This window comes from Pseudocercospora fijiensis (assembly GCF_000340215.1).
Source record: "Pseudocercospora fijiensis CIRAD86 unplaced genomic scaffold MYCFIscaffold_20, whole genome shotgun sequence".
NCBI lineage: Eukaryota > Fungi > Ascomycota > Dothideomycetes > Mycosphaerellales > Mycosphaerellaceae > Pseudocercospora > Pseudocercospora fijiensis.
Window position 1 is genome coordinate 266414 of NW_006921551.1, and position 21722 is coordinate 288135.

Consider the following 21722-nt stretch of genomic DNA (forward strand, 5'->3'; position numbering starts at 1 on the left):
TCCGACGCGTACTCCTTTTGCTAGTTCTTCGTTTCCTCTTCGAAGTATAGCCCCTTCTTTAGTAAATAGAGTCGTAATACCTCGTTCCGAGAGTTGGCTTATCGAAAGCAGGTTATAACCGATCTCCGGTACGTATATAACGTCCGGAATCGTAGTCGGAATTCCCTTAAACCGGACGAGGATTATACCGGATCCCGCGACCTTTATTGTTTTACCGTTCGCTAGAGTAACTTTTCCGGTTATTTCCTTATAGTCCGTAAAGTAGTTCTTGTCGTTAGACATATGTCTAGTGCATCCGGAGTCTAGGATCCAATCCCCCTTATTAGATAGTCGAGTCGTAGAATCGATAGCTGTCCAAGCCGCGATCTTTGATTCCTCCTTATTATTCTCTTGGATTTTTCCGTTCTTTTGGTCCCATTTATACTTCCTGCAGTCCCGTTTAAAGTGCCCGACCTTTTGGCAATAGTAACACGTCTTTCCTTTAGCTTTGTTAGGCGTATTAGTCGTATTGCCCTTCTTTCCGTTACCGGCCTTATCTTTCGCTGCTTCCTTAGTATATCGGGCTACTACTTCGTCGCCTTTAGAAGTAGTAATAGTATATTCAACGTCCCGTAGTCGCTGAACTAGTTCCTCGTAGGAAAGAGTAGATAAACCGGCCGCCTTTAAGGCGAATACGGTAGACGAATACTCTTCTCCTAAGGACGAAATAAGGACTGCCTTCTTAGAGGCCTCCGAGGGAACTTCGTCTTTATCCGCGGCCTTAATCTCGGATTGGATTTGCGTAAGAGCTGAAGCCGTAGTATCGATATCCTTAAGTGCTTTAAAGGAATAGAAACGGGAGAGTAGCGTCGAAACCCGTTCCTTTGTCGATACCTCGCTTACTTCCTTTATCTTATCGATTACCTCCTTAGTCGTACGTAGTCCTAGGAGGTGTATACGCTTATCCCCGGCCGTAGACTTAATAAACGCAACCGCTTTTGCGTCTTCTTCTTTAGCCTCTCTTGCTTTAGCCGTATCTTGGCTTATAGATTCCGGTATACCGTACCTATACCTCCAAAGGCCTTGTCCGGATAGATAGTCTTAAATTAGATCGATCCAGATAGTATAATTCTCGGTAGTAAGTTGCGGAATTCCCTTTACCGCGCCGATAGTCGTCTCGGTAGTAGACATCTTTATCGTTAGATTTCTCGACTCGTAACGGTCGTATCGTTGATATTTTTAGATCGTTTGATTCGTATTAATCGGTTCTTTTCGCCTATGGACCGGCGTCTATAGCGGAGCAATAACCGTTATCTTATTGTTGTTCGAAGTTGGTCGCTTTCTTCGATTTGCGGAGTGACGTCGGATAAGGTTTAACCTTGCGCAAGCGGGTTGCCTGATCGGGTAATTTCTCGAACTTTCTTGTTTCTTCACTTGCGTTCCGGGCTCATAACTGTTGTAGATAAGCGGTAAACCGATAGAATTGCTTGCTATTCGAACAAAGGACTCACTAGCTACTTATATACCCTAGCGCCAAGAATCACAAGCTATTACTAAGCCGTAAGTGAATGACCTCGCAACTTCCTTCTCCTTCTCTTGCTTATAAATCCAACTAGACTCGTACATTCCCGAGTATTCTAACACTTCCCCCTACTAAGCGAAGAGGAAGCAAGGACGTCTTTAACGCTATACTAGTCGTTATAGACCGATTTACTAAGGGTGCTCGCTATATTCCTGCTCGGAAGGATTAGACGGCTATTGATATAGCTAAAGCACTATAGAACAACATCTTCTATAGCTATTAGGGGACCCCTAAGGGGATAGTCTCCGATAGGGGCTCGATATTCATATCGCACTATTAGAGCGAAATATACCTATAGCTAAGACTGAAGCATCGGCTATTAATAGCCTTCTATCTACAGACTAACGGTCAAACAGAGAGACAGAATGCTACCCTGCAGTAGTACCTACGTAGTTACATTAACGACAACCCTAAGGATTAGGTCAATCTCCTATAACTAGCCGAATTCGTGTATAACAACAGTATCCACTTATCTACTAAGGTGTTACCTTATTTCGCTATAATAGGAAGCAACCCTGCGCTGCTATAAGACCCCCTATCGCTCGAGGCCGAGCGCAAGGAAAGGGAAGCGGGTTAACCTGAGACACTAGCGGCTATTAAGAGGGTTCAAAAGATGCGAGAAATTCACGCTAAGATAGCTAATAAACTAGCGAAGGCCTAGGCCTATTAGAAGGCCTACTATAACAAACACTACCTTCTAATAACCTTCAAGCAAGGCGACATAGTTATACTTAGTACAAAGAATCTCCGCATCCGCAAACACCTATTACCCGATAGCAAAACAAGGCCTAAGCTCGCACTAAGATACATTGGCCTATTCCGTATCCGAGAACCGAAGGGCATATAGGCCTACTAGTTATAGCTTCTACCCTATTACACTATCTATAATACCTTCTATATATCCCTCCTTAAGCTATACTATCAACGCGAAGGCGACGAAGCGCCTGCTAAGTTAGAAGAAGTCTTAGCTAATAGTAAAGAACTGTAGTCTATAGAACGTATCCTATAGCACCGGACTAGGAAAGGCAAGAAGGAATACCTCCTAAGGTAGCAAGGCTATTCACCTAAATAGGACTCGTAGGAAGCTGAAGGTTCCTTTAAGGATATAACCGAGTTGTTAGATAAGTATTGGACTAGCGTAAAGAACAAGAAGAAGGCCAAAAGCTTATAATGTTACTATTAAGGCCTAGGACAATGCCACCCCCGGGGTGCTATTAGCTAACCAATCAGAGGCCGGCAAACCAGGACAATAAGACTATACTAGGCGCGCTACGACGCGTCAATCAATCAATCGTATACTCTTTTAAGGGCTCCACCTCTTTACTAACGCGCCCTGCAGGTCCCCCTCTTGTTCCCTTATTCTATCGAGGCCTCGAGGCCTAGGCAATCGGCGAGGACGGCGCGGCCGGCGCGGCTATATTGGTAACAGTGTTGCGGAGTGTGCTTCTATTAAGAAAGGAAGGACACAGCTATATTAGTAACGGTATTGCGGAGTGTGTCGCTAGTTGAAGCGTCGCCGGTCGAAGAAGGGAATTAGAAGCAAGGTGAAGTTAGCGCTAAGACGGTTAGCGCCGCCATTGTCAACATTACTTGCTATTGCCGCTGCGCCGCAGGCACAACCTTACCTACACTACGAGCCTAAGGCACCTTTGATCAAAACTTTAATTAAAACTTTGAGGCCAAGTCAAAACTTTAAGCCGCCTAAAAGATTGAGCGACCAATAGACTAACTAAGGGCAAAACTATAGAGCTAAGCTAGCCGGGGTCGATCTTGCGGACAATAGGTTACTCCTCGATCTTTCTAACCCTTTAAGCGAGGCGAACCTTAACTACTGCACTTACAATAGCCTTCACCTATAGAAACTAGACGAGCTGTGTTTTTTCTGAAAAGTAAATAATAGCCCTCGTAATAACAAGAACAAACCCTCGGAAGCGGACAACCCTCGGAAGCGGACATTGCTAGGTCTTTTAAGAGTAGACGCAAAGAACTCGGTACGACATTACTTAGAGCGGAGGCAGTGCTGCAATACCCCGTACACCTACCTATTGCAGTAGGGAAGGTGCGCTCGTGTTGTAATTAGTCGATAGTCCTCAATTCTTGTAGCCTTATGCCCCTTTACTTTATTGTATATAAGGATAGCGCAGTTGGAGTTGGACATTGTATTGTATTAGAGGTAAGGTTTAACATAGTTACATAATTAGGTGGTTGAGTGTTCAATTCAGCGCGGGCTAAGTAGCTTATTAGACTTGCTAAGTCAGCGGCAATAGAGGTCGTAGAACATAGACAGGCTACGAGGGCGCGGCCTTTGGAAGGGAAGCGTGTGTTAGAGGCTACACGTAATTGGTATGTAACTAGCTCGAGTAAAGCTAGGGTCTTAATGCCTTAGGCAGGGCTTAGCGCTTAGCGTTAGGCCAACTGGCCTGCCTTCCTCCTTCTCCTCCTAGTTCTCTATCGAATACTACTTATACCCACCACCACCCTATCTACCTGCTGATATAACCCTTCTTACATAGTACGATTCTTAACTACTAACAATCCTAGTTCTCCCGGCTATACTACTTAATATAGTCCCCGCTATATAAAGGTATATATCTTAAAGGAGTAATAAGATCGATAGGGTTTAAGAGGTCGTTCGAATCCTATACTAGCTATTTTTTTAGATTTAAATATATACTATATATGTCGGGATATACTCTATTATTAAGAAGACGGTATAGATATAGGCCCTATTAGTACTAAGAATATGTAGATATATAGAGTACCTATTATTTTAGCGTATAAGTAATAGTAATAGAAATATTCTAATATATCTCCTAGTACGTAATAGGCGTGGCCGGGCGTAGTAGGCGTAACCGGGCGTGGCCGGGCGTAGTGGGCGTGGCCGGGCGTGGCCGGGCGTGGTTGGCGTAGCCGGGCGTAGTGGGCGTGACCGGGCGTGGTAGGCGTGGCCGGGCGTGGTGGGCGTGGCCGGGCGTGGCCGGGCGTAGTGGGCGTGACCGGGCGTGGCCGGGCGTAGTGGGCGTGACCGGGCGTAGTGGGCGTAACCGGGCGTAGTGGGCGTGGCCGGGCGTGGCCGGGCGTAGTGGGCGTGACCGGGCGTAGTGGGCGTAACCGGGCGTAGTGGGCGTGACCGGGCGTAGTGGGCGTAACCGGGCGTAGTAGGCGTAACCGGGCGCAATAGGCACTTTTATAATAATTATACTTGTTACCTTAAATAATTTTTTATTAATTTTTATAGGATAAGAAGGGGTAGGTATATATTCTTATTTACTAGTAAGTTTTTAATATACTAGAATACCTGTAAATTAAAGCTCTTTATCCGCGTTCTTAACTAATAGAGTTAGAGATTGTTTTAATAATAGGTATATTTGCTATTTGATAATCTTTTAGTAATGTAGACTAGTCTATAGTATTTTCTCTAGCACCTTTAATATTAAATAGTGTAATAAATTTAAGAGGTATATATTTATTAATAGGTGCGACAGCAAAAAGTTTATAAATAGGTCTTTATATTTGATTACCTATAGCTATAGAAGGACCTATACCTGTTTCTACTTTAATACATACAGCTACTACAGTTATAGCGGGAGTTTACTTGTCAATACGTACCTTGCCTCTAATTGAATATAGTAGTATAGTTTTACTATTGTCTCTATAGGTAGGTGCTATAACTACTGTATCTAGTTCTCTTATAGGTTTATTCTAGCAAGATATTAAAAAAGTTATAGCTTATTCAACTATAAGTTAACTAGCTTAAGAAAATAATTTACTTTCTTTTGTTATTTTTGGGTATTAAACTATTATTGTAATAATCGCTACGGGGACCTTTATACTAGTCGGTAGGCTTCGCCTTTAGTAGGATACAGCTATAACTAGGTCTTTAGTATACGTTAAGCTTATACCAATTTTGTATTAACGTATTACGCTTATATTCGGGGTTCGTTTATTAAAATCTTTAGTCTTAGCGGATAACTTAGATTTTCGCGGGCGGTAGGCGCGGTGTCTAGATTGGCAGCTGCGCTGCCAATAAGGTAGCAGGTGGCTGCTGCTTTCCGCATAAACCACCGGGTCCTCGAAGCAGCGCGGTGTGTTCAGAAGGAAGGAGTTGGATAGTGAACATTTGAGGCTGCTTGCGTGTGGGTGCGTGCCTCAGGCGTGTCTTGGCAAATTGGTGCATCTCCCCGCACTTCGCGATTTTGACGCTCGTCCACCCTCGTCCACCCTCGTCCGCTCGTCCAGCTCGTCCACCCTCGTCCGCTCGTCCACCCTCGTCCAGCTCGTCCACCCTCGTCCGCTCGTCCACCCTCGTCCGCTCGTCCAGCTCGTCCACCCTCGTCCGCTCGTCCACCCTCGTCCAGCTCGTCCACCCTCGTCCGCTCGTCCACCTCGTCCGCTCGTCCACCTCGTCCACCTCGTCCAAGCAACCTCAAACGCAGCACGATACTGCTACGCATTCCGAAAGAAGACTGCTGCGCTCTCCAAGCGAAATGTTTGCAGATTGAGACTGCAACACCAGCATCGTAATGAGCCACTCTCGCAAGAACTGTGAAATATGCGGCGAAGAAGTAGCCCATGGCAATCTGTCGCGGCACATGAAGCGAAAACACGCCAATGTAGAAGTAGCCAGGCCAGGCCCAGCTGCTTCTTCGACACCGATCGAGAGATACCGTAGCGTCGGCGATGTTCTTTCCGCTTGTGGCATACAACCCAGCGAGCTTGGAGGTTGGAGTATCGCCGGACTCAACAAGCTGCCCAATATGCGGCTCTATCAACCCGCGCCACGACGCCATCATACGCCATGGGCACTCCTTTCCGATGAAGCTTTGAACATCCTGCCTACACTGGAGAGCCTGCTCTTGGACGTCTCCCACCGTGTGAAATCGAGAGGTTCCATGTTCGCAGGAACCCAGGTGTATCGAGATCAGATCGATGTCACCCACGATTTCAATGCGGAAAAGTGGGCGAACTGGATCTCGCGAGTCCTCGCTGGCCAGGAGGTATCAGAGCGGGTGTTGAACGCGACCTTGGGTCAATCAATCGACTCCGAGACAACTCACGCCTTCCGCAAGGGCGCCAGCGTCGCTATGGCGCGACTGCTGCCCCAATTGCAAGAACACGGGTACAAACCCGCCCAGGCCAATGCCAACATCACGCCGCGCGGTACTCGGACAGAAGTGCACCACGATAGCGAGCCTCATATCTCTACGGCTTTTGGATTGGCCAATCGCGCCAATTACCCAGCCAAGCTGTGGCTATTGTGGCCCTCCACCGAGCAGCGCCATCTGGGATACTGCTACGACAGCACAATGCCGACGAATGTAGCCCTCGACCGAATGGATCATGGGTGCTTCCTTGTGCAGATGCCCGGGGAGTCGGTGGTTGTGCCTCCCAATTCACCTCACGCCGTCATCTCTCTCGAGTCTTGCTACTTGTACGGCCACTGTTTTACAACCAAGTCATGGGCCCATGATCCATCGACTCTGTACGCCGAAATTCGAAGCACTGGTATAGACGAGTCCGCGGCTTGTGAGCACCGTCTCCGAAATCTGAAACTTGGTCTGGCGAGCGCCGACTTTCGCCAGGCGACTGCTGATCAATTTCTCGAGACCTGGTCGATGGAGGCGCCCGTTTTCTACCGCTGGCCGAAGCATTTCCACAAACTCGTTCACGTATGGGCGCAGCATATTTCCACCCAACAGCTTTGTGCTTGGTGTATCGGCGCCGGCACATCACAGTCTTACGCGGGAGGGAGCGAGAGCGAGAGCGACAGGCATATCAGAACTCATCTCGGGTGCGTTCGATGCACCGAGTGCGACGACCAACAATAATCACAAAGCAAGTTTCATGCGTCGCCGTTCTCATCCCTTCGGCTATCTTTCTTCATAAAGCATAGCCTTAACAGGGTAGAGTTCGTCTGGTAGCTGTGCTCTTATCGTTCTCGCTGCTCCTATCTTGTCCTTCTCTCCAGCCCGTAGCTTCTTTCAGCGACTGCGTCAGCAGCCTCGTTCCCTCCCCTCGATGCATACGTAAGAGCGTGTCTAGCCGACCGTAACAGCGAGACCTTGGCCTTGGAGCGTGTCCATTTGACGGGCAATCTTTTTTTGGATGAAGACGACGGTCTTCCTATATGGGATGACTGTCGCTGATATTGAGGTTTGGGGTTTTAATGTGGTTCATTCTCATCAGGGTTCTTCTATGCATATAAGCTCGCAGACTTTTATATAAGATGCAAATCAGTAGTTTTTTTTTTCATCGACGATTTTCTCCTCCTGCCAGCTTACTTACGTCTATGCATGGGCCCTGACCTAAACCTTCTATGTCTCTCAGTTTTCAGCAAGCGCCGAGGGAGAAGCTTCACCCTTACCCTTACCCTTATCCTTGCCGCCGTTCTTCTTAGCTAGAAGCCGAGCCATCTGATCTTGCAACATCTTCATTTCCTCGTCAACATCCTCCTCCTCCCCCTCCTCCTCCTCCTCCTCCTTAACAATGTTCCGAGCAGTGGCAGCCAAAACCATATCGCGAACATCGTCCTTAGAATAAGATTGACCAGCGGCAAGGAGAGAAGCATGGACACGGGTAACTTCTTCGTCCAAGGCAGTGGAAGAAAGAGAGGGCTGAGAGGTGTTGCAGCCAGGACCGCTAGACTCCGGAGGATTGACGGGAGGATTGTTCTGCGTACCACCACCGAAAACGATCGCGCCACCTTCGACTTTCTTCTCCTTCTTGATCGAGTTCTGTTGAGCGAGGCTACCGGCAAGCTGTTCGTTCTTGGCAGCTTGCTGCTGAGCCAAAAGCTGCAAGAGGAAAGGAGAATTGATGATGCTGGCCGGGTCCTGAGCCTGAGCCTGGTATTTGTTGGACATTTTAGCATCATCATCATCATCATCATCAAGCTCTGAGGTGTACTTTTGAGCAACAGCAACAGCAAACTCTGGGTTCGTCTGCAAAATGTAGTTGCTGGCAGCCATGTCTGCGGGAGATGCAGCAGCAGATTTGGTCTTCTTCTTCTTCTTGGAGGTCTGATGCTTGGCTTGCTCAAGCTCCAGCATTCGTGCAAAATGGGCGTTCGGGTGGTCAGTTACGTTCGCCTTCTGCGCCTTGAGTGTCTTCTTGACTGGAGTGGTGGCGGCAGACATGGGACTACCTTCAAGGTATCCAAGACATGGTGAGATGCTCGAAATGTATGGCCAAGGATTGCCAGGTGTGGCGGCGTTGTTCTTGTTCTGCTTCTTGTCCTTCTTGTCCTTCTTGCTACCCGGTGTTGGGCTGACGATGTCGTATGCAGCAGAAGATGCGGCGGCGGTGGCGACAGCGGTAGAGAATGGTGTGTGTGGGGTAGTGTAGGCAGAGGCGGGCGAGAAGACGGTCAACTTTTCGCTGTCGGTGTCTGAATCTGAATCCGAATCCTCGCTCGGGGACTCGTCAGAAGAATCCATCGCGAGCGGCGTAGATGCAGCGTAGCGGGCTGCCGGTGGAGGCGGAGACCAGAGAGGAGCACTGTCAGCGTGCTGCTTGACTTTCTTGTTGGCTCCCGCCTGTGCCTGTCGAGCAAGACGATCCATGGCCGATGCGACGAGCTCTGTCGGGCCCATAGCATTCCGATTGCTCACATCCAACCACTTACCGCCGGCAGCCTCATGCATGCGCTTCATCTTCTTGTCATTCTTGAGCCACTCGATGGAGAAGTTGGGATCTTGTGTGGCTTGGAGCAGGCCGTATGCGACCTTGACTTTCTTGTTTCCATGGCCTTTGTCCTGTTCGATGATGAGGCCCTTGGTAAACTTGGAGTTGACATTGGACTTGATCCATGAGACAATCTTGGTCAAACAGGTGTGGGTAAGGTCATTTGCTGCGAGAGGGACACCGACGTCGTAAGCCAGTTGAAGCAGCTGATCCACATCCGGGAGGCTAGCAGAGGTGAAGCTTTCAGTGATGGCTCTGCGAAACATGAGCGTCTTGTCGGCAGTCTTGAAGGACAAGCGACTGCCAGATGTAAGCTGTTCGGCTGTGCGGCCTGCGAAAGCCAGCAGGTATTTGGATGGGCTTTCCTGCGTGTCGTTGTCGGAAGGGCTGTAGGTCAGATCGTCGTCGTCGTCATCAATATCGGCGGCAAGGGAGCGCGTAGGATAGCGCTTGCCGTTACGTGGGTTGCCCATATTAATGAGCCGATAGGTAGGTGGGTGGTGGATGAAAAGGGCAGTGAAGGAGAAAGATAGAGGGTAAGGGAGATATAAGGAGAAGCAGAAAAGGAAGCTACCTCTTCTGGAGCCCAACAACGACCGCATAGCCGTTTGCACGAAGCTTCGGATGGTCGCCTTCGCGCGGTCGCAGCATTATCGGCCTGTAACTGCAGGTCTGCGTTATCGGGCTTGCGGGTGTCTCTTACAGCTGCGAAGCTGCAAGTCTGGGAGGCTGCAGGCAGTACGCCCAGAGTGTCTTTGCAAAAGATGTATATTGTCATTCTCAACTCCTTCATCTGCGTACGAAGTTCCTCTACTGATGCGTATTGCGTGCGGATGGTCAGAAGTTCCAGGATGAAGCCGGCCGATCGTCTCAACCATCTCTTTCAGCGGCTTGGCCAGCCATTGCCAACATACGAAACGCGCGAACACCGGCTGTACACGGTCAACGTCCATTTGCCAGCAGGCGTGCAACAAATCATGGCACAGCCGGAACGCGCAGGCTTCAAGCGACTCCTGGACAAAGCTTGTAGCGGGAAGAAGGCGGCGTCAGCGCTACAGTCGAAGCAGTTGGTCATGAAAAAGGTATGCGAGGTACTGGAGATGCTCCCGGAAGTGTCGGCGCATTCTCAAGGCGGAACCACGAGAGCAAAGGCGGCGGCGAGGAAGAAGAAGACAAGGAAGCGAAAGGCGGAGGAGGATGGAGGATGGGAGGCGAAGGCAGAGGCGCGGACGAGCGTGGACGACGGAGGCAATGGCGGAGGCAATGGCGGAGGCAATGGAGGAGGCGGAGGAGGTGGAGGCAATGGCAATGGCAATGGCAATGGCAAGAAACGCAAGAGGGCTGTGAGTATGAGTGACGATGCACGTGACCCGGGCACGGAGAAATCCGAGAAACGCAAGAGGGTCAGTGCACGTGAGCTGGCAGATGCACGTGACATCACTGCTGGAGATGAGCTCGAGGAAAATGAACGTGAGCTGGCAAATGCACATGCACATGCACCACATCATCACTATGCTCTGCATACCGATACCGATGATGCTTTGTTTGTGAGCGACGACAGTCCCAGCAGCGACAGCGACGGCGACGGCGACAGCGACCCCGACCCCGACACCGACCCCGACACCGACAACGACGATGAACAGCGATGAGTAATGCATTACGCAATACTGCATTGGCGTTGGTATGGTTGGAATGGTGTGGAAATCTCTGCCATGCCAACAGTCACGTGGTCCTGGTCATGTGTCACAATGCAGCGTACATGTATCTTGCAGATAGCAATGGCAATGCATCTCCACCACCCTCTCCGTTTGCTTTCCCTTCCTTTTCCCATTTCCTTCCCTTCTTCTGCCACGGCTCCCTCTTCTTCCCCCTGACAATTATATAGACTCCCCATCACATGCATGTACGTGCTGCCGCGAACTTCAATATACCCGCCAAGTCGTTGACCATCTCTACGAGCTTCTGGAGGAACGAGACACCACCCTGACGCAGTTAGAGGCTCAGCGGCAGCACGACCAGAATCTCCGCCGTACCGCGCTCGACGAAGCCCGTACCGCCCAGGCATATGCTACATACTTGACCGCCCAGCTCGAGACCCCCAGCGCCGCCGCCAAAGAAAGCGACCATCCTATCAGCTCTTACGCCGATGCTACACAGGAACGAGAAGAGGAACCAGATCAAGAACATGGACCAGAGCAAGAGCAAGAACAAGACATTCCAATGCCACCTTCGCCAATGCAGCGCCACGACCAGGCCGCTTGCTGCTCGTCACCGTCAAGCGCTGCACAGCGCATCGAACACAAGATAGATCAGCTCCTCGACCTATCCAAAAGCCAGGCCAAGCATTGCCCAGCTACACCCAAGAGCTCAGTCGCAAGTCTATACCATACCAACGCTACAATTAAGCAGAAGCATCAGAAGCTGTCTACAGTAGCCTCTTCATCGCTCGTCTTTCCCTCGAAGATGCCCCAACACTGTGGCTCTTTCGAACGATACTGTCGTCGATGGGACCGTGCGATGATGCACTCCGCTCAACAAGCAGCAGCATCACCGCCATCGTCATCCTCGCCGTGCTTCTCATCTTGAGCAATTACTATGTCGTTTGTCGCCGCCGCCAACAAGTCTCTCAGGTCTCTTGCCTTTGCTACTTGTATGCTTTACACCGAGAAAGAGGACGGGATAGGGGCAAGCAGGATTGAGGCAGGACTACTACAGCAATGCTGTGCCACGTACGCGCTGAAATGGAAGCGAAGAGGTAGTTTTCCATACAGCCGCCCGGTAATGATACCCTACTCCTATAGTTACCTTTTCGCTCTCGCTTTCCCTCTCCTATCCCATCCGAGTCTTTTCTCTTTTTCTCTTTTTCGCTGTTCCTTTGCTGCATCCAATCTGTCTTCGCTTCTTCCCATCCGCCACGCCCACGCCCACGCCTAAAACCAAAATTCTCCCCAAACCTGGACATCACGAGCAGCTTGCACCACCTGCAGCACGAACGTCTTCCTCGCTGCCGTTGTCTTCACCATCCTACATCAAATCAGCTTCCCGTCAACGCAAAAGACATCTTAACTTACCTCCACTTCCCTATCTTCATCCTCATTCTCATTCTCATCCCGGAAATCCCCCGGAATCAACAATCCGTCCTTGCACATCTTGAACTGCCTATATTACAAACAAACACATTAGCTGATCCGTCTACTTCTCTCCTCTCACCCTATCGCTCGCACTTACCACTGGACATAATCATTCCCCCTAACGAACTCCAGAGATTGTTGATTCCAAGAGACGCTCTTGACGACACGATCCAAGACTTCCCTGCCGGCCTGATCTCCATCTGCTAGTGCTTGCTGGGTTCGTCGGACATAGTTGAGAAAGACCCTATAGCATTTCCTCTGGTTAATGCGGTCTCGGAGGGGAAGGGTAGTATAGGTTGATGCAGTATAGAAGCTTTGATTGATGTCGTCAGTAAGGCATAAGAAATAATTTGGTAAGAAGTAACAAACGAGCGATTCGTCTGAGCCTGCCCGAGAGGTTGTTGTTGTTGAAGTTGCTGCTGCTGCTGCTGCAATTGAAACCTGGGAGCGGCTGCAGGCACAGCTAAGCGGGAGATTTGCTGCCGCGCGAAAAAATCCATGGCTTCCCTCCTCAATTCCGTCCATGTTGATAAGCTCCCTCTACTACCCCGATTCTCCATCCGAGTGTATCCGGATCCGCGTTCGCGATGCTGCCGCGCTAACGACTTGGGAGACGACGATGGGAGTTTGACCTAAAAAAAAAAATCATCAATACTCAAACTTCAACCTAGACAAAAAGCGTGAGCAAAACAAGACTTACGACATCCCATCCTCCCTTTCGATCTGTCCACTCGATCAACTCCTTAGAAACATCTACGACCCACGTATTCACATTCTTCCGAGACACGGACTGATGCATCAATCCATTCCCCTCGAGCACCTTTACGACACTCGTGACCAAACCTTCCAATCCCAGCAGACACGTCTCGATCACATGCAGTCCTTGATCGCGCGGGACCGGGATCTGGGCCGTGGCGAGGTCGAGGAAGATGCTGAGGGATGAAGGGGGGAGTTTGTCGGTGTAGGCGTGTGTAAGGAGATGGTGGAGTGCGATAGCTTTCTCGGCGGCGCGGAAATGGAATTTCTTCTTAGTGGCGGGGGGCGCGTGGAGTTGGGAGATGGTGAGGGAGCCGAAGGAGAGGGTGTAGTTCTCTAGGGAGGAGGTGGAGGAGGAGGTAGAGGAGGCGTCGTCTTCTTCTTCGTGGGAGACGCGGGAACGGCGGGGTGGCATGATGGAATAGAGAGCGAGTGAAAAGAGATGATGAGTTGGAGTGCCTAGTCGGTTGATATGGATTGAACAAGAAGGAGAGGGAACTCTAATAACGCAATCCAGTCATCCTAATGAGACGCAGACGAAGACAGTACGGTACTGTACGACGTCGCGAGTCACCAATTTCCTCATTGTCCTCGTTCCAAAACCCACTTGCGCTCGTTCCCGTGCAGTGGAGACACAGACGCATCAAATAAACCACCATCGCCCACGGCCCTGCAGGTTACTTCCAACCGAGCTGTTACACCGCGCCCACGAATCCATTCCAGCGAAGCGCCCGAGCGCAAAACGCGCCAAACCCGCAAACCACACCCCCACCGCTATTCAGCAACCCAGCGCAGTAGTATCGAGAATTGGCAAAATTGGAAGCTACAGCGCAGAAGAGCGGCGATGACACCAACAGTAGGTGTAGGTATTCGCAAAACCTATTCTACAGAACTTGGGTAGTTCTAAATTGCGAGGTCTATGTAAACTAGATCCAGCGCCTCGTTTGACCAAGTCTCAGCCCTTCCCTGCGACTCCCCAATCGTCGTTACACCAAAGCGATCTCTGCCAACGCACTCTGCTGAACACCACCTTTAATAATGGCCGACACAGGCCGGGGTCTTGTCTCGCAAAGGCCAGCGTAGAGCAAATCGAGGCGAGGGCCCAGCGTAGACGCCCCTATCACAACACTGGACGGCATTCGAAATACAGCACACATCATTTCTATCGACCTAGCACATTCAGCATATCCAAATCCATCTCCGCACACCAATCTATAGTATAGCATTTCCATCGACAAAGATGTCCGTATACCAAACACATCTCCGCATACCGAATACCGAATCCACCTCCGAAAGGCACTTTCAAGAGCTCCATTTCATCCATCTAGCACACTATATACACCTCCGAAATGCACTTTTTAAGAGCTAGAAACAGACTACAACAAGGCACTTTATTATGTCGATCGTAACGATTTGTACCTCGAAGCAACGCTTACACTTCTTAACCGTAGCCTAAAAAACACCAAGCCATTCGGCATTCTACCAAGCCATCCCTCTTCCTACACTTGCATTCCACCTCTCTTCCCAACCGTCCACGCCAACGCCGAGCCATCCCTCTTCCTACACTTACATTCCACCTCTCTTCCCAACCCTCTACGTCTACGTCGACGCCGAGCCATCCCTCTTCCTACACCAAACCATCTCTCTATCATTAGGAGAAGACCAACAAACAGCCGAAGGGACGTTGAATCGGGAGTTTGATGTCGACGATGGGGTGGTCCTAGTCCTTGTCGATAACGCAGTAACCTCTTCCGGATCGAAAATTCCCGTCGTTCCCATCCTCGCTATTCCACGACTTGGCAATATAAAAGCCGCCACGACAAAACCGAACGCTACGATCGCAATTCCTATAGCGAAGGCTTTTCCCCGGGATGAGTGTAATCTTTGGACTTGAGTTGAGAAGAAGGAGGCTAGAAAGAAATCCTTTTGTATTAGTTTTTCCCCGCCTCGATTGATTTTTGCGATGAAGTTAAGCTTGTGTACTAACATTCTTCTTGACTTTCTGCCATTTTCACTTCTTTTCCTGCTTCTTCTTCTTCTTCTTGATCTGTCTGTGTCTGATCAGAAGCTTCCAATCTGGCGATTACACTTCTCCTCCTCCCCTTGCTCGGGAGGCCGCGGAGTGTCGCTTCGGCTCGAAGGGAGGAGAGCAGCATTTTTTCGTAGTGGTCTGTCATATTTTCCGAGAACGCTTGTTGTGTTTGTTATCTAAGTGCGAGATGGGGCAAAAAAAAAGACTTCTTAGATAGGGAGAGAGTTGAGTGCTCTGTTGTTAGAGTAGTAGCAGCAGCAGAGTGGCTTCGTTTCCTGTCTTTTTATACCTAAAGCTGTACTCATCCTCGTAGGTCTCTGTCTGTCTTAGAAATCTGGCCGCGAGGGTTTCGTCCTTGATTCGCAAATGTCTGTCTCAGACACCTGGCCGTGAAGTCGCCGATGCGATACACAATCCGACGCTGGGAGTACACATCATCGAAGCTGAAGCGTAACCAGTACTTTGATAGCTGCTTGCTGGGAGCAATGGTCGAGGCGGATTAGTAGTCGTTGCGATGGGCCGAACGAAGATTCGCTATCTCTGTGCCATCCATCTTGAAGGTCGATGTCGGCTGGTGAAGGGCACAAAGAATATGATCTCCGGTAAAGCGCTCGCCGGCGATGATTCCCCAGTGAGCGGCATCGACGACGATATCGGTCTCTTCGATAACGGGATTATCTGAATCATCATCTTTCACATCAGCAGGAGCTTGCTCAGATCGTAGTAGCATCTTCTCGAACACCTTGGGGCGACTACAGATTCTCTCTCGGCGTAATAAAATGTATCACAGCTGTCCTGCAAAATGCTCCGGTAGGCCTCAACGTAGGCACAGTACACTCACGATCACGCCTCCTCCTTCTCCTCCTCCTCCTGTCTACCGTCCAAAAGCACCGTTCTCCAAGTACTCAACATGGCATCAACACTGGTAAAGCGCTGACGCAACCCATCCAGGAATTCGCGAGTCATACGCGTTATACCCATCAGGCGGGTTTCCTCGGTCCAGTATCCGAGACGCTGGATATTTGTAGCTCTTGCCTCATATGCGGAGCTTGAATCGGTGAGCTGCGCAGCGATATCTGGACCTTGGGGCTGCTCAAGCTGCTGAAAATTCAACCTGTCCAACCACTCTTGCAGCTTCCATGGCGAGTCACGGCCAAGGCATGCGTTAGGAATAATGTAGCGGAAGTAATACTGAACGACGTCGACTTGCTGAAGTGAATCTTCAGTAGAAAGAGCTGTAATAGGCCAAAGTATCGTTGTCTGGACGTCGTTGGCCTTAGCAATACAGTCTTTGCGCATGGTTTGCTGAGTCGTCATGTCGGCCGCAAGGTGTTGCAGGAGTTGAGAAGTACGACGATGTACGGTAGCAGCTTGTTGGATACTGCGCTCGAAGTGTAGTGGTGGGAGGAGCACGGCAAATGCGAGACGGAACCAGTCGTGCAAGAGACATCGGCCACAGTTCGCCCGGATCCAGTTCGCAAAGAGACACTTCGCCCTTGTAGGGAGAGAGGATGTACATCGTGGCGGAGGCGGAGGATTCAGACTTGCTTGAAGGAGCGTATCGAGAAGGATGGACTGATTTGCAGCGAGTATCGAGTCGAATTCGACCATATCGGCAAAAGTCGATTCGAGGGTCGAGAACTTGATATGCAAGTCTTCAATGAAAGCATTCTTGCCGACACGTGCACCGTCGAGAAGTCCAGTAGTAGCGGAGCACTGGAAAGGAATGCAGTAGCCAAGACTTGATCCCAAGGGCCTCTGATGGACGCGTACCTTTGCTACATCGACGAGCGAGGGAGACAGGAGACAGCGGGCGTGGTCGATTGCGCAAAGAGCAAGAGCGCGAGTCTGTAGGGTCGTATTGACTCTCGCGGGCTCGGCGTTAAGCAGAGAGCTCAGGTTTCCGGCCGACTGCTCCCAGAAGCCAGGAGGGACAGGAAGCGGGCGACGGTACAGCAGGACGAGGGGGCTGGAGAAGAGGCCAAGCAGGAGAAGCCAGACGGAGACTCGCGGCGTACGAAAGCCAGGTATACGCTGGGTCGAGTAGGAGGCGGCGGCGTCGGCAGCATCAGCGTCACTATCCGCGCCTTCAGCGTCGGCAGCGGCGAGGCGATCAGGAAGGGTGTCAGCACGTACAGCGCAGACAGATGAGTGCAGGCGTAGGCGTAGGCGTAGGCGCAGACTCATACTTACATGCGTATTCCCTAGAGGCGGGTGTAATGTCGGGCTGCGCATTACGACGATGCTTCCACTGCTCTAGCACGGCGTTGGCATTGGTGTACTCGCGGACCAAGCGTGCCTCCCAAGCCTCGAGCTCGGCGTACTGTTGCAGGAATGCGAGCAGATAGGGGTTTCTGTCGGGCACGGCGCGCTCTCTTGCTCTCTCCAACTCCGTCAGCGCACTGTGGGTGGCCTGCACGCGGCTCTTCCATTCATTATGTAGGTCTCGCGGGCGCGCCATATAGATGCGGAATGGAGGGCCAGTGACGGCGCTCGCTGGAGGGGCGGAAGGGCGGAGGCGGAGGGAGGCGGAGAGGCGAACATGGCAATAAGGCGTCGTTTGCTCTGCATAGCGGCGGCGTCGGCGTGTGCTGGTGCTGGTGCTGGTGCTGGTGCAGAGGCTGCAGGGCCCCGGTGTGAGCTGAGCGACCCGTGACTTTGGTATTGTATTGCTGTCGGAATGCAGGCGACGGTGACAAAGGCCGCAAGCCGCAATTGAACTCATCCATGTCTATGTCTACGCCCACGCCCTCTTGTCGCCACCCCACCGCCTACCGCCAGAAATTGGATTCAACGCGATGCCTGCGTGGGTGCGTAATGCGTTGTGGTTGCTGTTTGGCCTGGTCTACTACTACCTCGCGGCCCCGCGTCACGGGATCGGGATCGGGATCAGCCAGAGCAGGGAAGACGGCTACGCCCATGCCGAGGGGAGAACGAATGTCACCGAGACACTGCTGCACGCCCTGCACCACGACCGCTTTCCACCGCCACCGCCACCGCCCTCGACCGTCTCCGCCAGCGCCAGCGCCAGCGCCCATGTGTCCGCCACTGCCGGCCATCTCGAGCGCATCCTGTGGCCCCTCGCCTCGCACCACACCCACTGGCTCAAAGACCTGCCCATCCGCGCGCCGCTCCCCGAGTACGACTGGGAAACCAGCGTGCTCGCCGCCCGCGTCGCCCACTACGATGAAGACAACATCCAGCCACCGCGCCAGGCATTGCTGAACCACGCGCGCACTCTGCTGCAGCGACAGCGCTACCGCCAACGCAACACACGTCAAGACCAGCACACATTATACTCTCCTACGGCACAATGGCACGCGCGTTGGCAGCGCTGTACCCACACCCATGACGCTCTCATCGACCTGCCTCGCTGTCTCTCCGATGCGCTATGGTATAGCGTCCCTCCACTGCTTCCCGCCTGGCTGCCACCTCTCGCGAGCGCCGCCTCTGAGCTCCAATACGTCGATCAAATGCTGTCTGAAGGCCTCGACCTCGCGACCTCTGTATGCCACGACCTGGGTGTCCTTCTCAATCGCACCCAAGACCTGGACTCCCAAGTTCTCGAGCACCGTCGTCACGCCGTGGCTCGTCTGGACGCCTTTGCAGCGCGTGGGCAAGACAACACCAAGAGTCTACGCCGTCTTATTACCGCATATGCGAGCCATCTCCTCACCCATCTCTCCCTCTCCAGCGTTTCTGCCGCTCTTTCCGCCTCGATCGAACTCTGTCACGACCAGGTCGCCTACCATCAGCGTCTCCGCGACTGGCTGGAACAGCGGGCCTTACTTACTCAGGACGCCTTCACCGACCCCGAGTTCCTGTCTGCTCAAATCGAAGCCTATATCGACGACTTCGCCGAACCGTTTGCCCGCAGCCTGCATTCTGCCGGCACTCTCGGTGCCCATCGTTGGGCATGTGCATGGGGCTTTGAGCATCTGCATCGAGCGACTCCTCTTCCGACCGACAGCGACACCCGCTGGGACAATTCCACCGCCCTTCTCTATCGTGCACTCCATCTTGAAGGCCTGAGTTGGATCTTGGTTACGGATCGGCCGGAGCCATGGCAGCTCCACTTCGACGAAGACTTTGCAGAAAGATTCGTCCGGGAAGATTGGGGTTCGATCTTTGGCAAGCGTCGGAACGCATGCTTGGCCATTCTCAATATGAAAGGGCGCGGCGCGGCGTCGCCGGAATCGCGGGGTGATCTCTTCCGTGCACGAAGGCAGCAGTAAAGCAATAAATCACGGGGATACTGAAAGCGAGAAGAAGCGAGTTTGCTGCTTTACTTGAATACCTACCATCGCAGCTTCACTGCATAATCGTTACTGTACTGCTACGTGACTTCTTCTTCTTCTTCTTCCTCTTCTTCTTCCTCTTCTTCTTCTTCTTCGATCATGAATTTGCGGTCGCAGTGGACCTTGTATATTTCCTTCCACTCCCAGTTACTCACTGCTGCCACGAATGTTGAGATCAGGCGTAGATGTTAGGGTGCGCAGGCTACACGAGTCAGAATGGGAGCGAGCTGAGATACGGGTCAAATGTTTTTCCGTAACGTAGGAAGCACCTTGTGCGAAGTAGTTGGAGCTTGTAGCGATAGAGAATGGGAGGAGCCTCGCAACATTTTTTTGGGTCCAAGAAATATTTCCGTCCAGAACTGGATGACTTTTGCAATGGGTTGGTGGGTAGGTGTGTATTATTTATTACGAAGGCGGGAATGACTTTGTCTCTTGTCTTGGTAGGTCGAACACGTGAGCAGAACACTCCCCTTTTCCTGCATGCGCTTGTGGGCACGTTCATTTCATTTCCCACGTACGTGCATCAATAAGGCATTGGAGCGCGCCCCAAAGTCCCGCTGTTTGGCTGCTCTCCTATCTTCTGTCTTCTCTACTAAAGCCACATTGAACCTTCTGCCATGTACGCAGTGTAGCGCTGTTTCTTCGTCGGCATGCCTGGCTCTGTGTTGTCCTCGATGTCGTTGATGTCGATGGCCTTGCGCTTGCCACTCGAATTGGATGAGCCACTGATATTGGATGAGCCACTTATGTTGGATGGTCCGCTTGTGTTGCAAGGACCGCTTATGCTGGATGGGTCTATCATGCTAGATGGGTCACTCGTGGTGGATGGGTCACTCATGTTGGACGATCGGCTCATATTGGACGAGCCACTCATATTGAATGGTCCGCTCATGCTGGATGGGCCACTCGTGTTGGATGGGTCACTTACGTTGGACGATCGGCTCATATTGGACGAGCCACTCATGTTGAATGGTCCGCTCATGCTGGATTGGCCACTCGTGTTGGATGGGTCACTCATGTTGGACGATCGGCTCACATTGGATGAGCCACTCATGTTGAATAGTCCGCTCATGCTGGATGGGCCACTCGTATTGGATGGGTCACTCATGTTGGATGATCCGCTCATGCCAGATGGGTCACTCATGCCAGATGGGTCACTCATGCCAGATGGGTCACTCATGCCAGATGGGTCACTCATGCTGGAGGGAGTGCCCACCTGAACCGAATAACTTGTGCAGTGCGTGGCGAGCGAGTCTTGGAGCAAGGAGTTGACAGCAGCACTGTCGTCATTGGAAGAGACGCCGACTGACACACCATGTGACGGGAACCTTTCGAGCCAGTCGCCAGCAGCAGTGTCGTCTGAAGGGCCTTCCTGCACATTACCGCCATGCCCAAAGCCAGACGCAGTATTCATAGGATATGAAGGCCATGGTGGGTTATCGGGAGAGAAGAACAGGTCCCAGTCGACAGCGGCAGCGTTGTCGGAAGGCAAGTTCTGCATATCTCCGCTGGGTGCAAGATCTGGCAGCCTTTGGGTCAAACTGGCATCTTGGCGAGGCTCGCATAATACTGGCGCAGCAGTCGCCGAGAGATCCACCTCCTCCCAGACATCACCGCCAGCTGGTAGAGTCGTTGCAGAGGATGGCCGACTGCGAGAAGGGCCTTGGTCGTTTTGGCTCGCGGCTGTGAAAGCTGGGCTGGAAGAGAAGTCATTGACGCAAGATTCAGGTGCGGACAGCGATGGCCAGAGAAAGACCAGATGGCCTGCATAGGCAGTAAGCTTATCCAGAGACCTGGCGTCTGTCGGATTTGGACCCAAGAGAAATCCATTGGTGAAAGTAATGATGGCCTATACATAATTAGCCAAGTTCTCGGCTCAATGGCGTAGGTCGTGCGCTTACCTTCTCTTGTGCGCGAAACTCTGAAATGCGAATCCAAGCGGGCACGATCTGATCAGAGAACCAGTCGATAGGCAATTGCTCTGCAGCTCGGTGGTGAACACAGGCCGTCACTTCCAGCGCCTTGGTCAGAGCGGCGAGCGGGTTGGATTGCTGAGGGTGGAGGATTGCCGAGAGTAGGCTCTTCAAGGTCGCTTGACTGTTGTGGGCTACGTGCTTTTTGCAGCGCCTGTTGCGAGAGAGTGAGGCAGTGCAATGGCCAGGTTCCCAGCTTATTGCTTCTAGAAGCCGCCAAAATTGTGCGTCATCTGCGCTGCTGTCGATCGACGGGCTTGCCATGTCGCGAGAAGCGTCCAGTCAGCA

At 51.6% G+C, this 21722-nt stretch overlaps 7 protein-coding genes across 7 annotated transcripts; 4 read left to right on the forward strand and 3 right to left on the reverse strand.

Annotated features, from left to right (window-relative positions):
* Window positions 1-681: 681 nt before the first annotated feature.
* On the forward strand, window positions 682-7728 carry MYCFIDRAFT_209416 (uncharacterized protein; the record flags this gene model as incomplete). Its single annotated transcript, XM_007934406.1, has 14 exons — window positions 682-1267; window positions 1311-1335; window positions 1368-1434; window positions 4434-4458; window positions 4482-4582; window positions 4616-4649; window positions 4683-4700; window positions 5597-5650; window positions 5687-6050; window positions 6078-7370; window positions 7398-7415; window positions 7469-7484; window positions 7537-7678; window positions 7715-7728. Exons 1-14 carry the CDS (start codon window positions 1258-1260, stop codon window positions 7726-7728), a joined length of 2181 nt encoding a protein of 726 aa, XP_007932597.1. The 5' UTR covers window positions 682-1257.
* Window positions 7729-7794: 66 nt separating this feature from the next.
* Window positions 7795-9717, reverse strand: MYCFIDRAFT_180640 (uncharacterized protein; the record flags this gene model as incomplete). Its single annotated transcript, XM_007934407.1, has 3 exons — window positions 7795-7841; window positions 7867-7881; window positions 7920-9717. The coding sequence occupies 3 exons, from the start codon at window positions 9715-9717 to the stop codon at window positions 7795-7797; spliced, it is 1860 nt and encodes a 619-aa protein (XP_007932598.1).
* A 31-nt stretch (window positions 9718-9748) lies between these two features.
* MYCFIDRAFT_180641 (uncharacterized protein) lies at window positions 9749-10893 on the forward strand (the record flags this gene model as incomplete). Its single annotated transcript, XM_007934408.1, has 3 exons — window positions 9749-9760; window positions 9815-9914; window positions 9950-10893. 3 exons carry the CDS (start codon window positions 9749-9751, stop codon window positions 10891-10893), a joined length of 1056 nt encoding a protein of 351 aa, XP_007932599.1.
* A 1180-nt stretch (window positions 10894-12073) lies between these two features.
* On the reverse strand, window positions 12074-15308 carry MYCFIDRAFT_180643 (uncharacterized protein; the record flags this gene model as incomplete). The annotated part of the gene is made up of 21 exons (XM_007934409.1): window positions 12074-12198; window positions 12223-12268; window positions 12322-12384; window positions 12417-12447; window positions 12476-12688; window positions 12745-13007; window positions 13049-13105; window positions 13140-13165; window positions 13207-13631; window positions 13686-13712; window positions 13739-13801; window positions 13831-14015; window positions 14059-14097; window positions 14124-14259; window positions 14287-14343; window positions 14391-14440; window positions 14474-14496; window positions 14595-14610; window positions 14637-14691; window positions 14741-15077; window positions 15131-15308. 21 exons carry the CDS (start codon window positions 15306-15308, stop codon window positions 12074-12076), a joined length of 2415 nt encoding a protein of 804 aa, XP_007932600.1.
* Window positions 15309-15335: 27 nt separating this feature from the next.
* Window positions 15336-17599, reverse strand: MYCFIDRAFT_180644 (uncharacterized protein; the record flags this gene model as incomplete). Its single annotated transcript, XM_007934410.1, has 9 exons — window positions 15336-15429; window positions 15465-15517; window positions 15545-15639; window positions 15689-15871; window positions 15906-15915; window positions 15952-15979; window positions 16011-17390; window positions 17416-17534; window positions 17567-17599. The coding sequence occupies 9 exons, from the start codon at window positions 17597-17599 to the stop codon at window positions 15336-15338; spliced, it is 1995 nt and encodes a 664-aa protein (XP_007932601.1).
* A 36-nt stretch (window positions 17600-17635) lies between these two features.
* On the forward strand, window positions 17636-19398 carry MYCFIDRAFT_180645 (uncharacterized protein; the record flags this gene model as incomplete). Its single annotated transcript, XM_007934411.1, has 4 exons — window positions 17636-17646; window positions 17675-17775; window positions 17805-17829; window positions 17865-19398. The coding sequence occupies 4 exons, from the start codon at window positions 17636-17638 to the stop codon at window positions 19396-19398; spliced, it is 1671 nt and encodes a 556-aa protein (XP_007932602.1).
* An 809-nt stretch (window positions 19399-20207) lies between these two features.
* On the forward strand, window positions 20208-20681 carry MYCFIDRAFT_45664 (uncharacterized protein; the record flags this gene model as incomplete). The annotated part of the gene is made up of 1 exon (XM_007934397.1): window positions 20208-20681. One exon carries the CDS (start codon window positions 20208-20210, stop codon window positions 20679-20681), a length of 474 nt encoding a protein of 157 aa, XP_007932588.1.
* Window positions 20682-21722: the final 1041 nt, after the last annotated feature.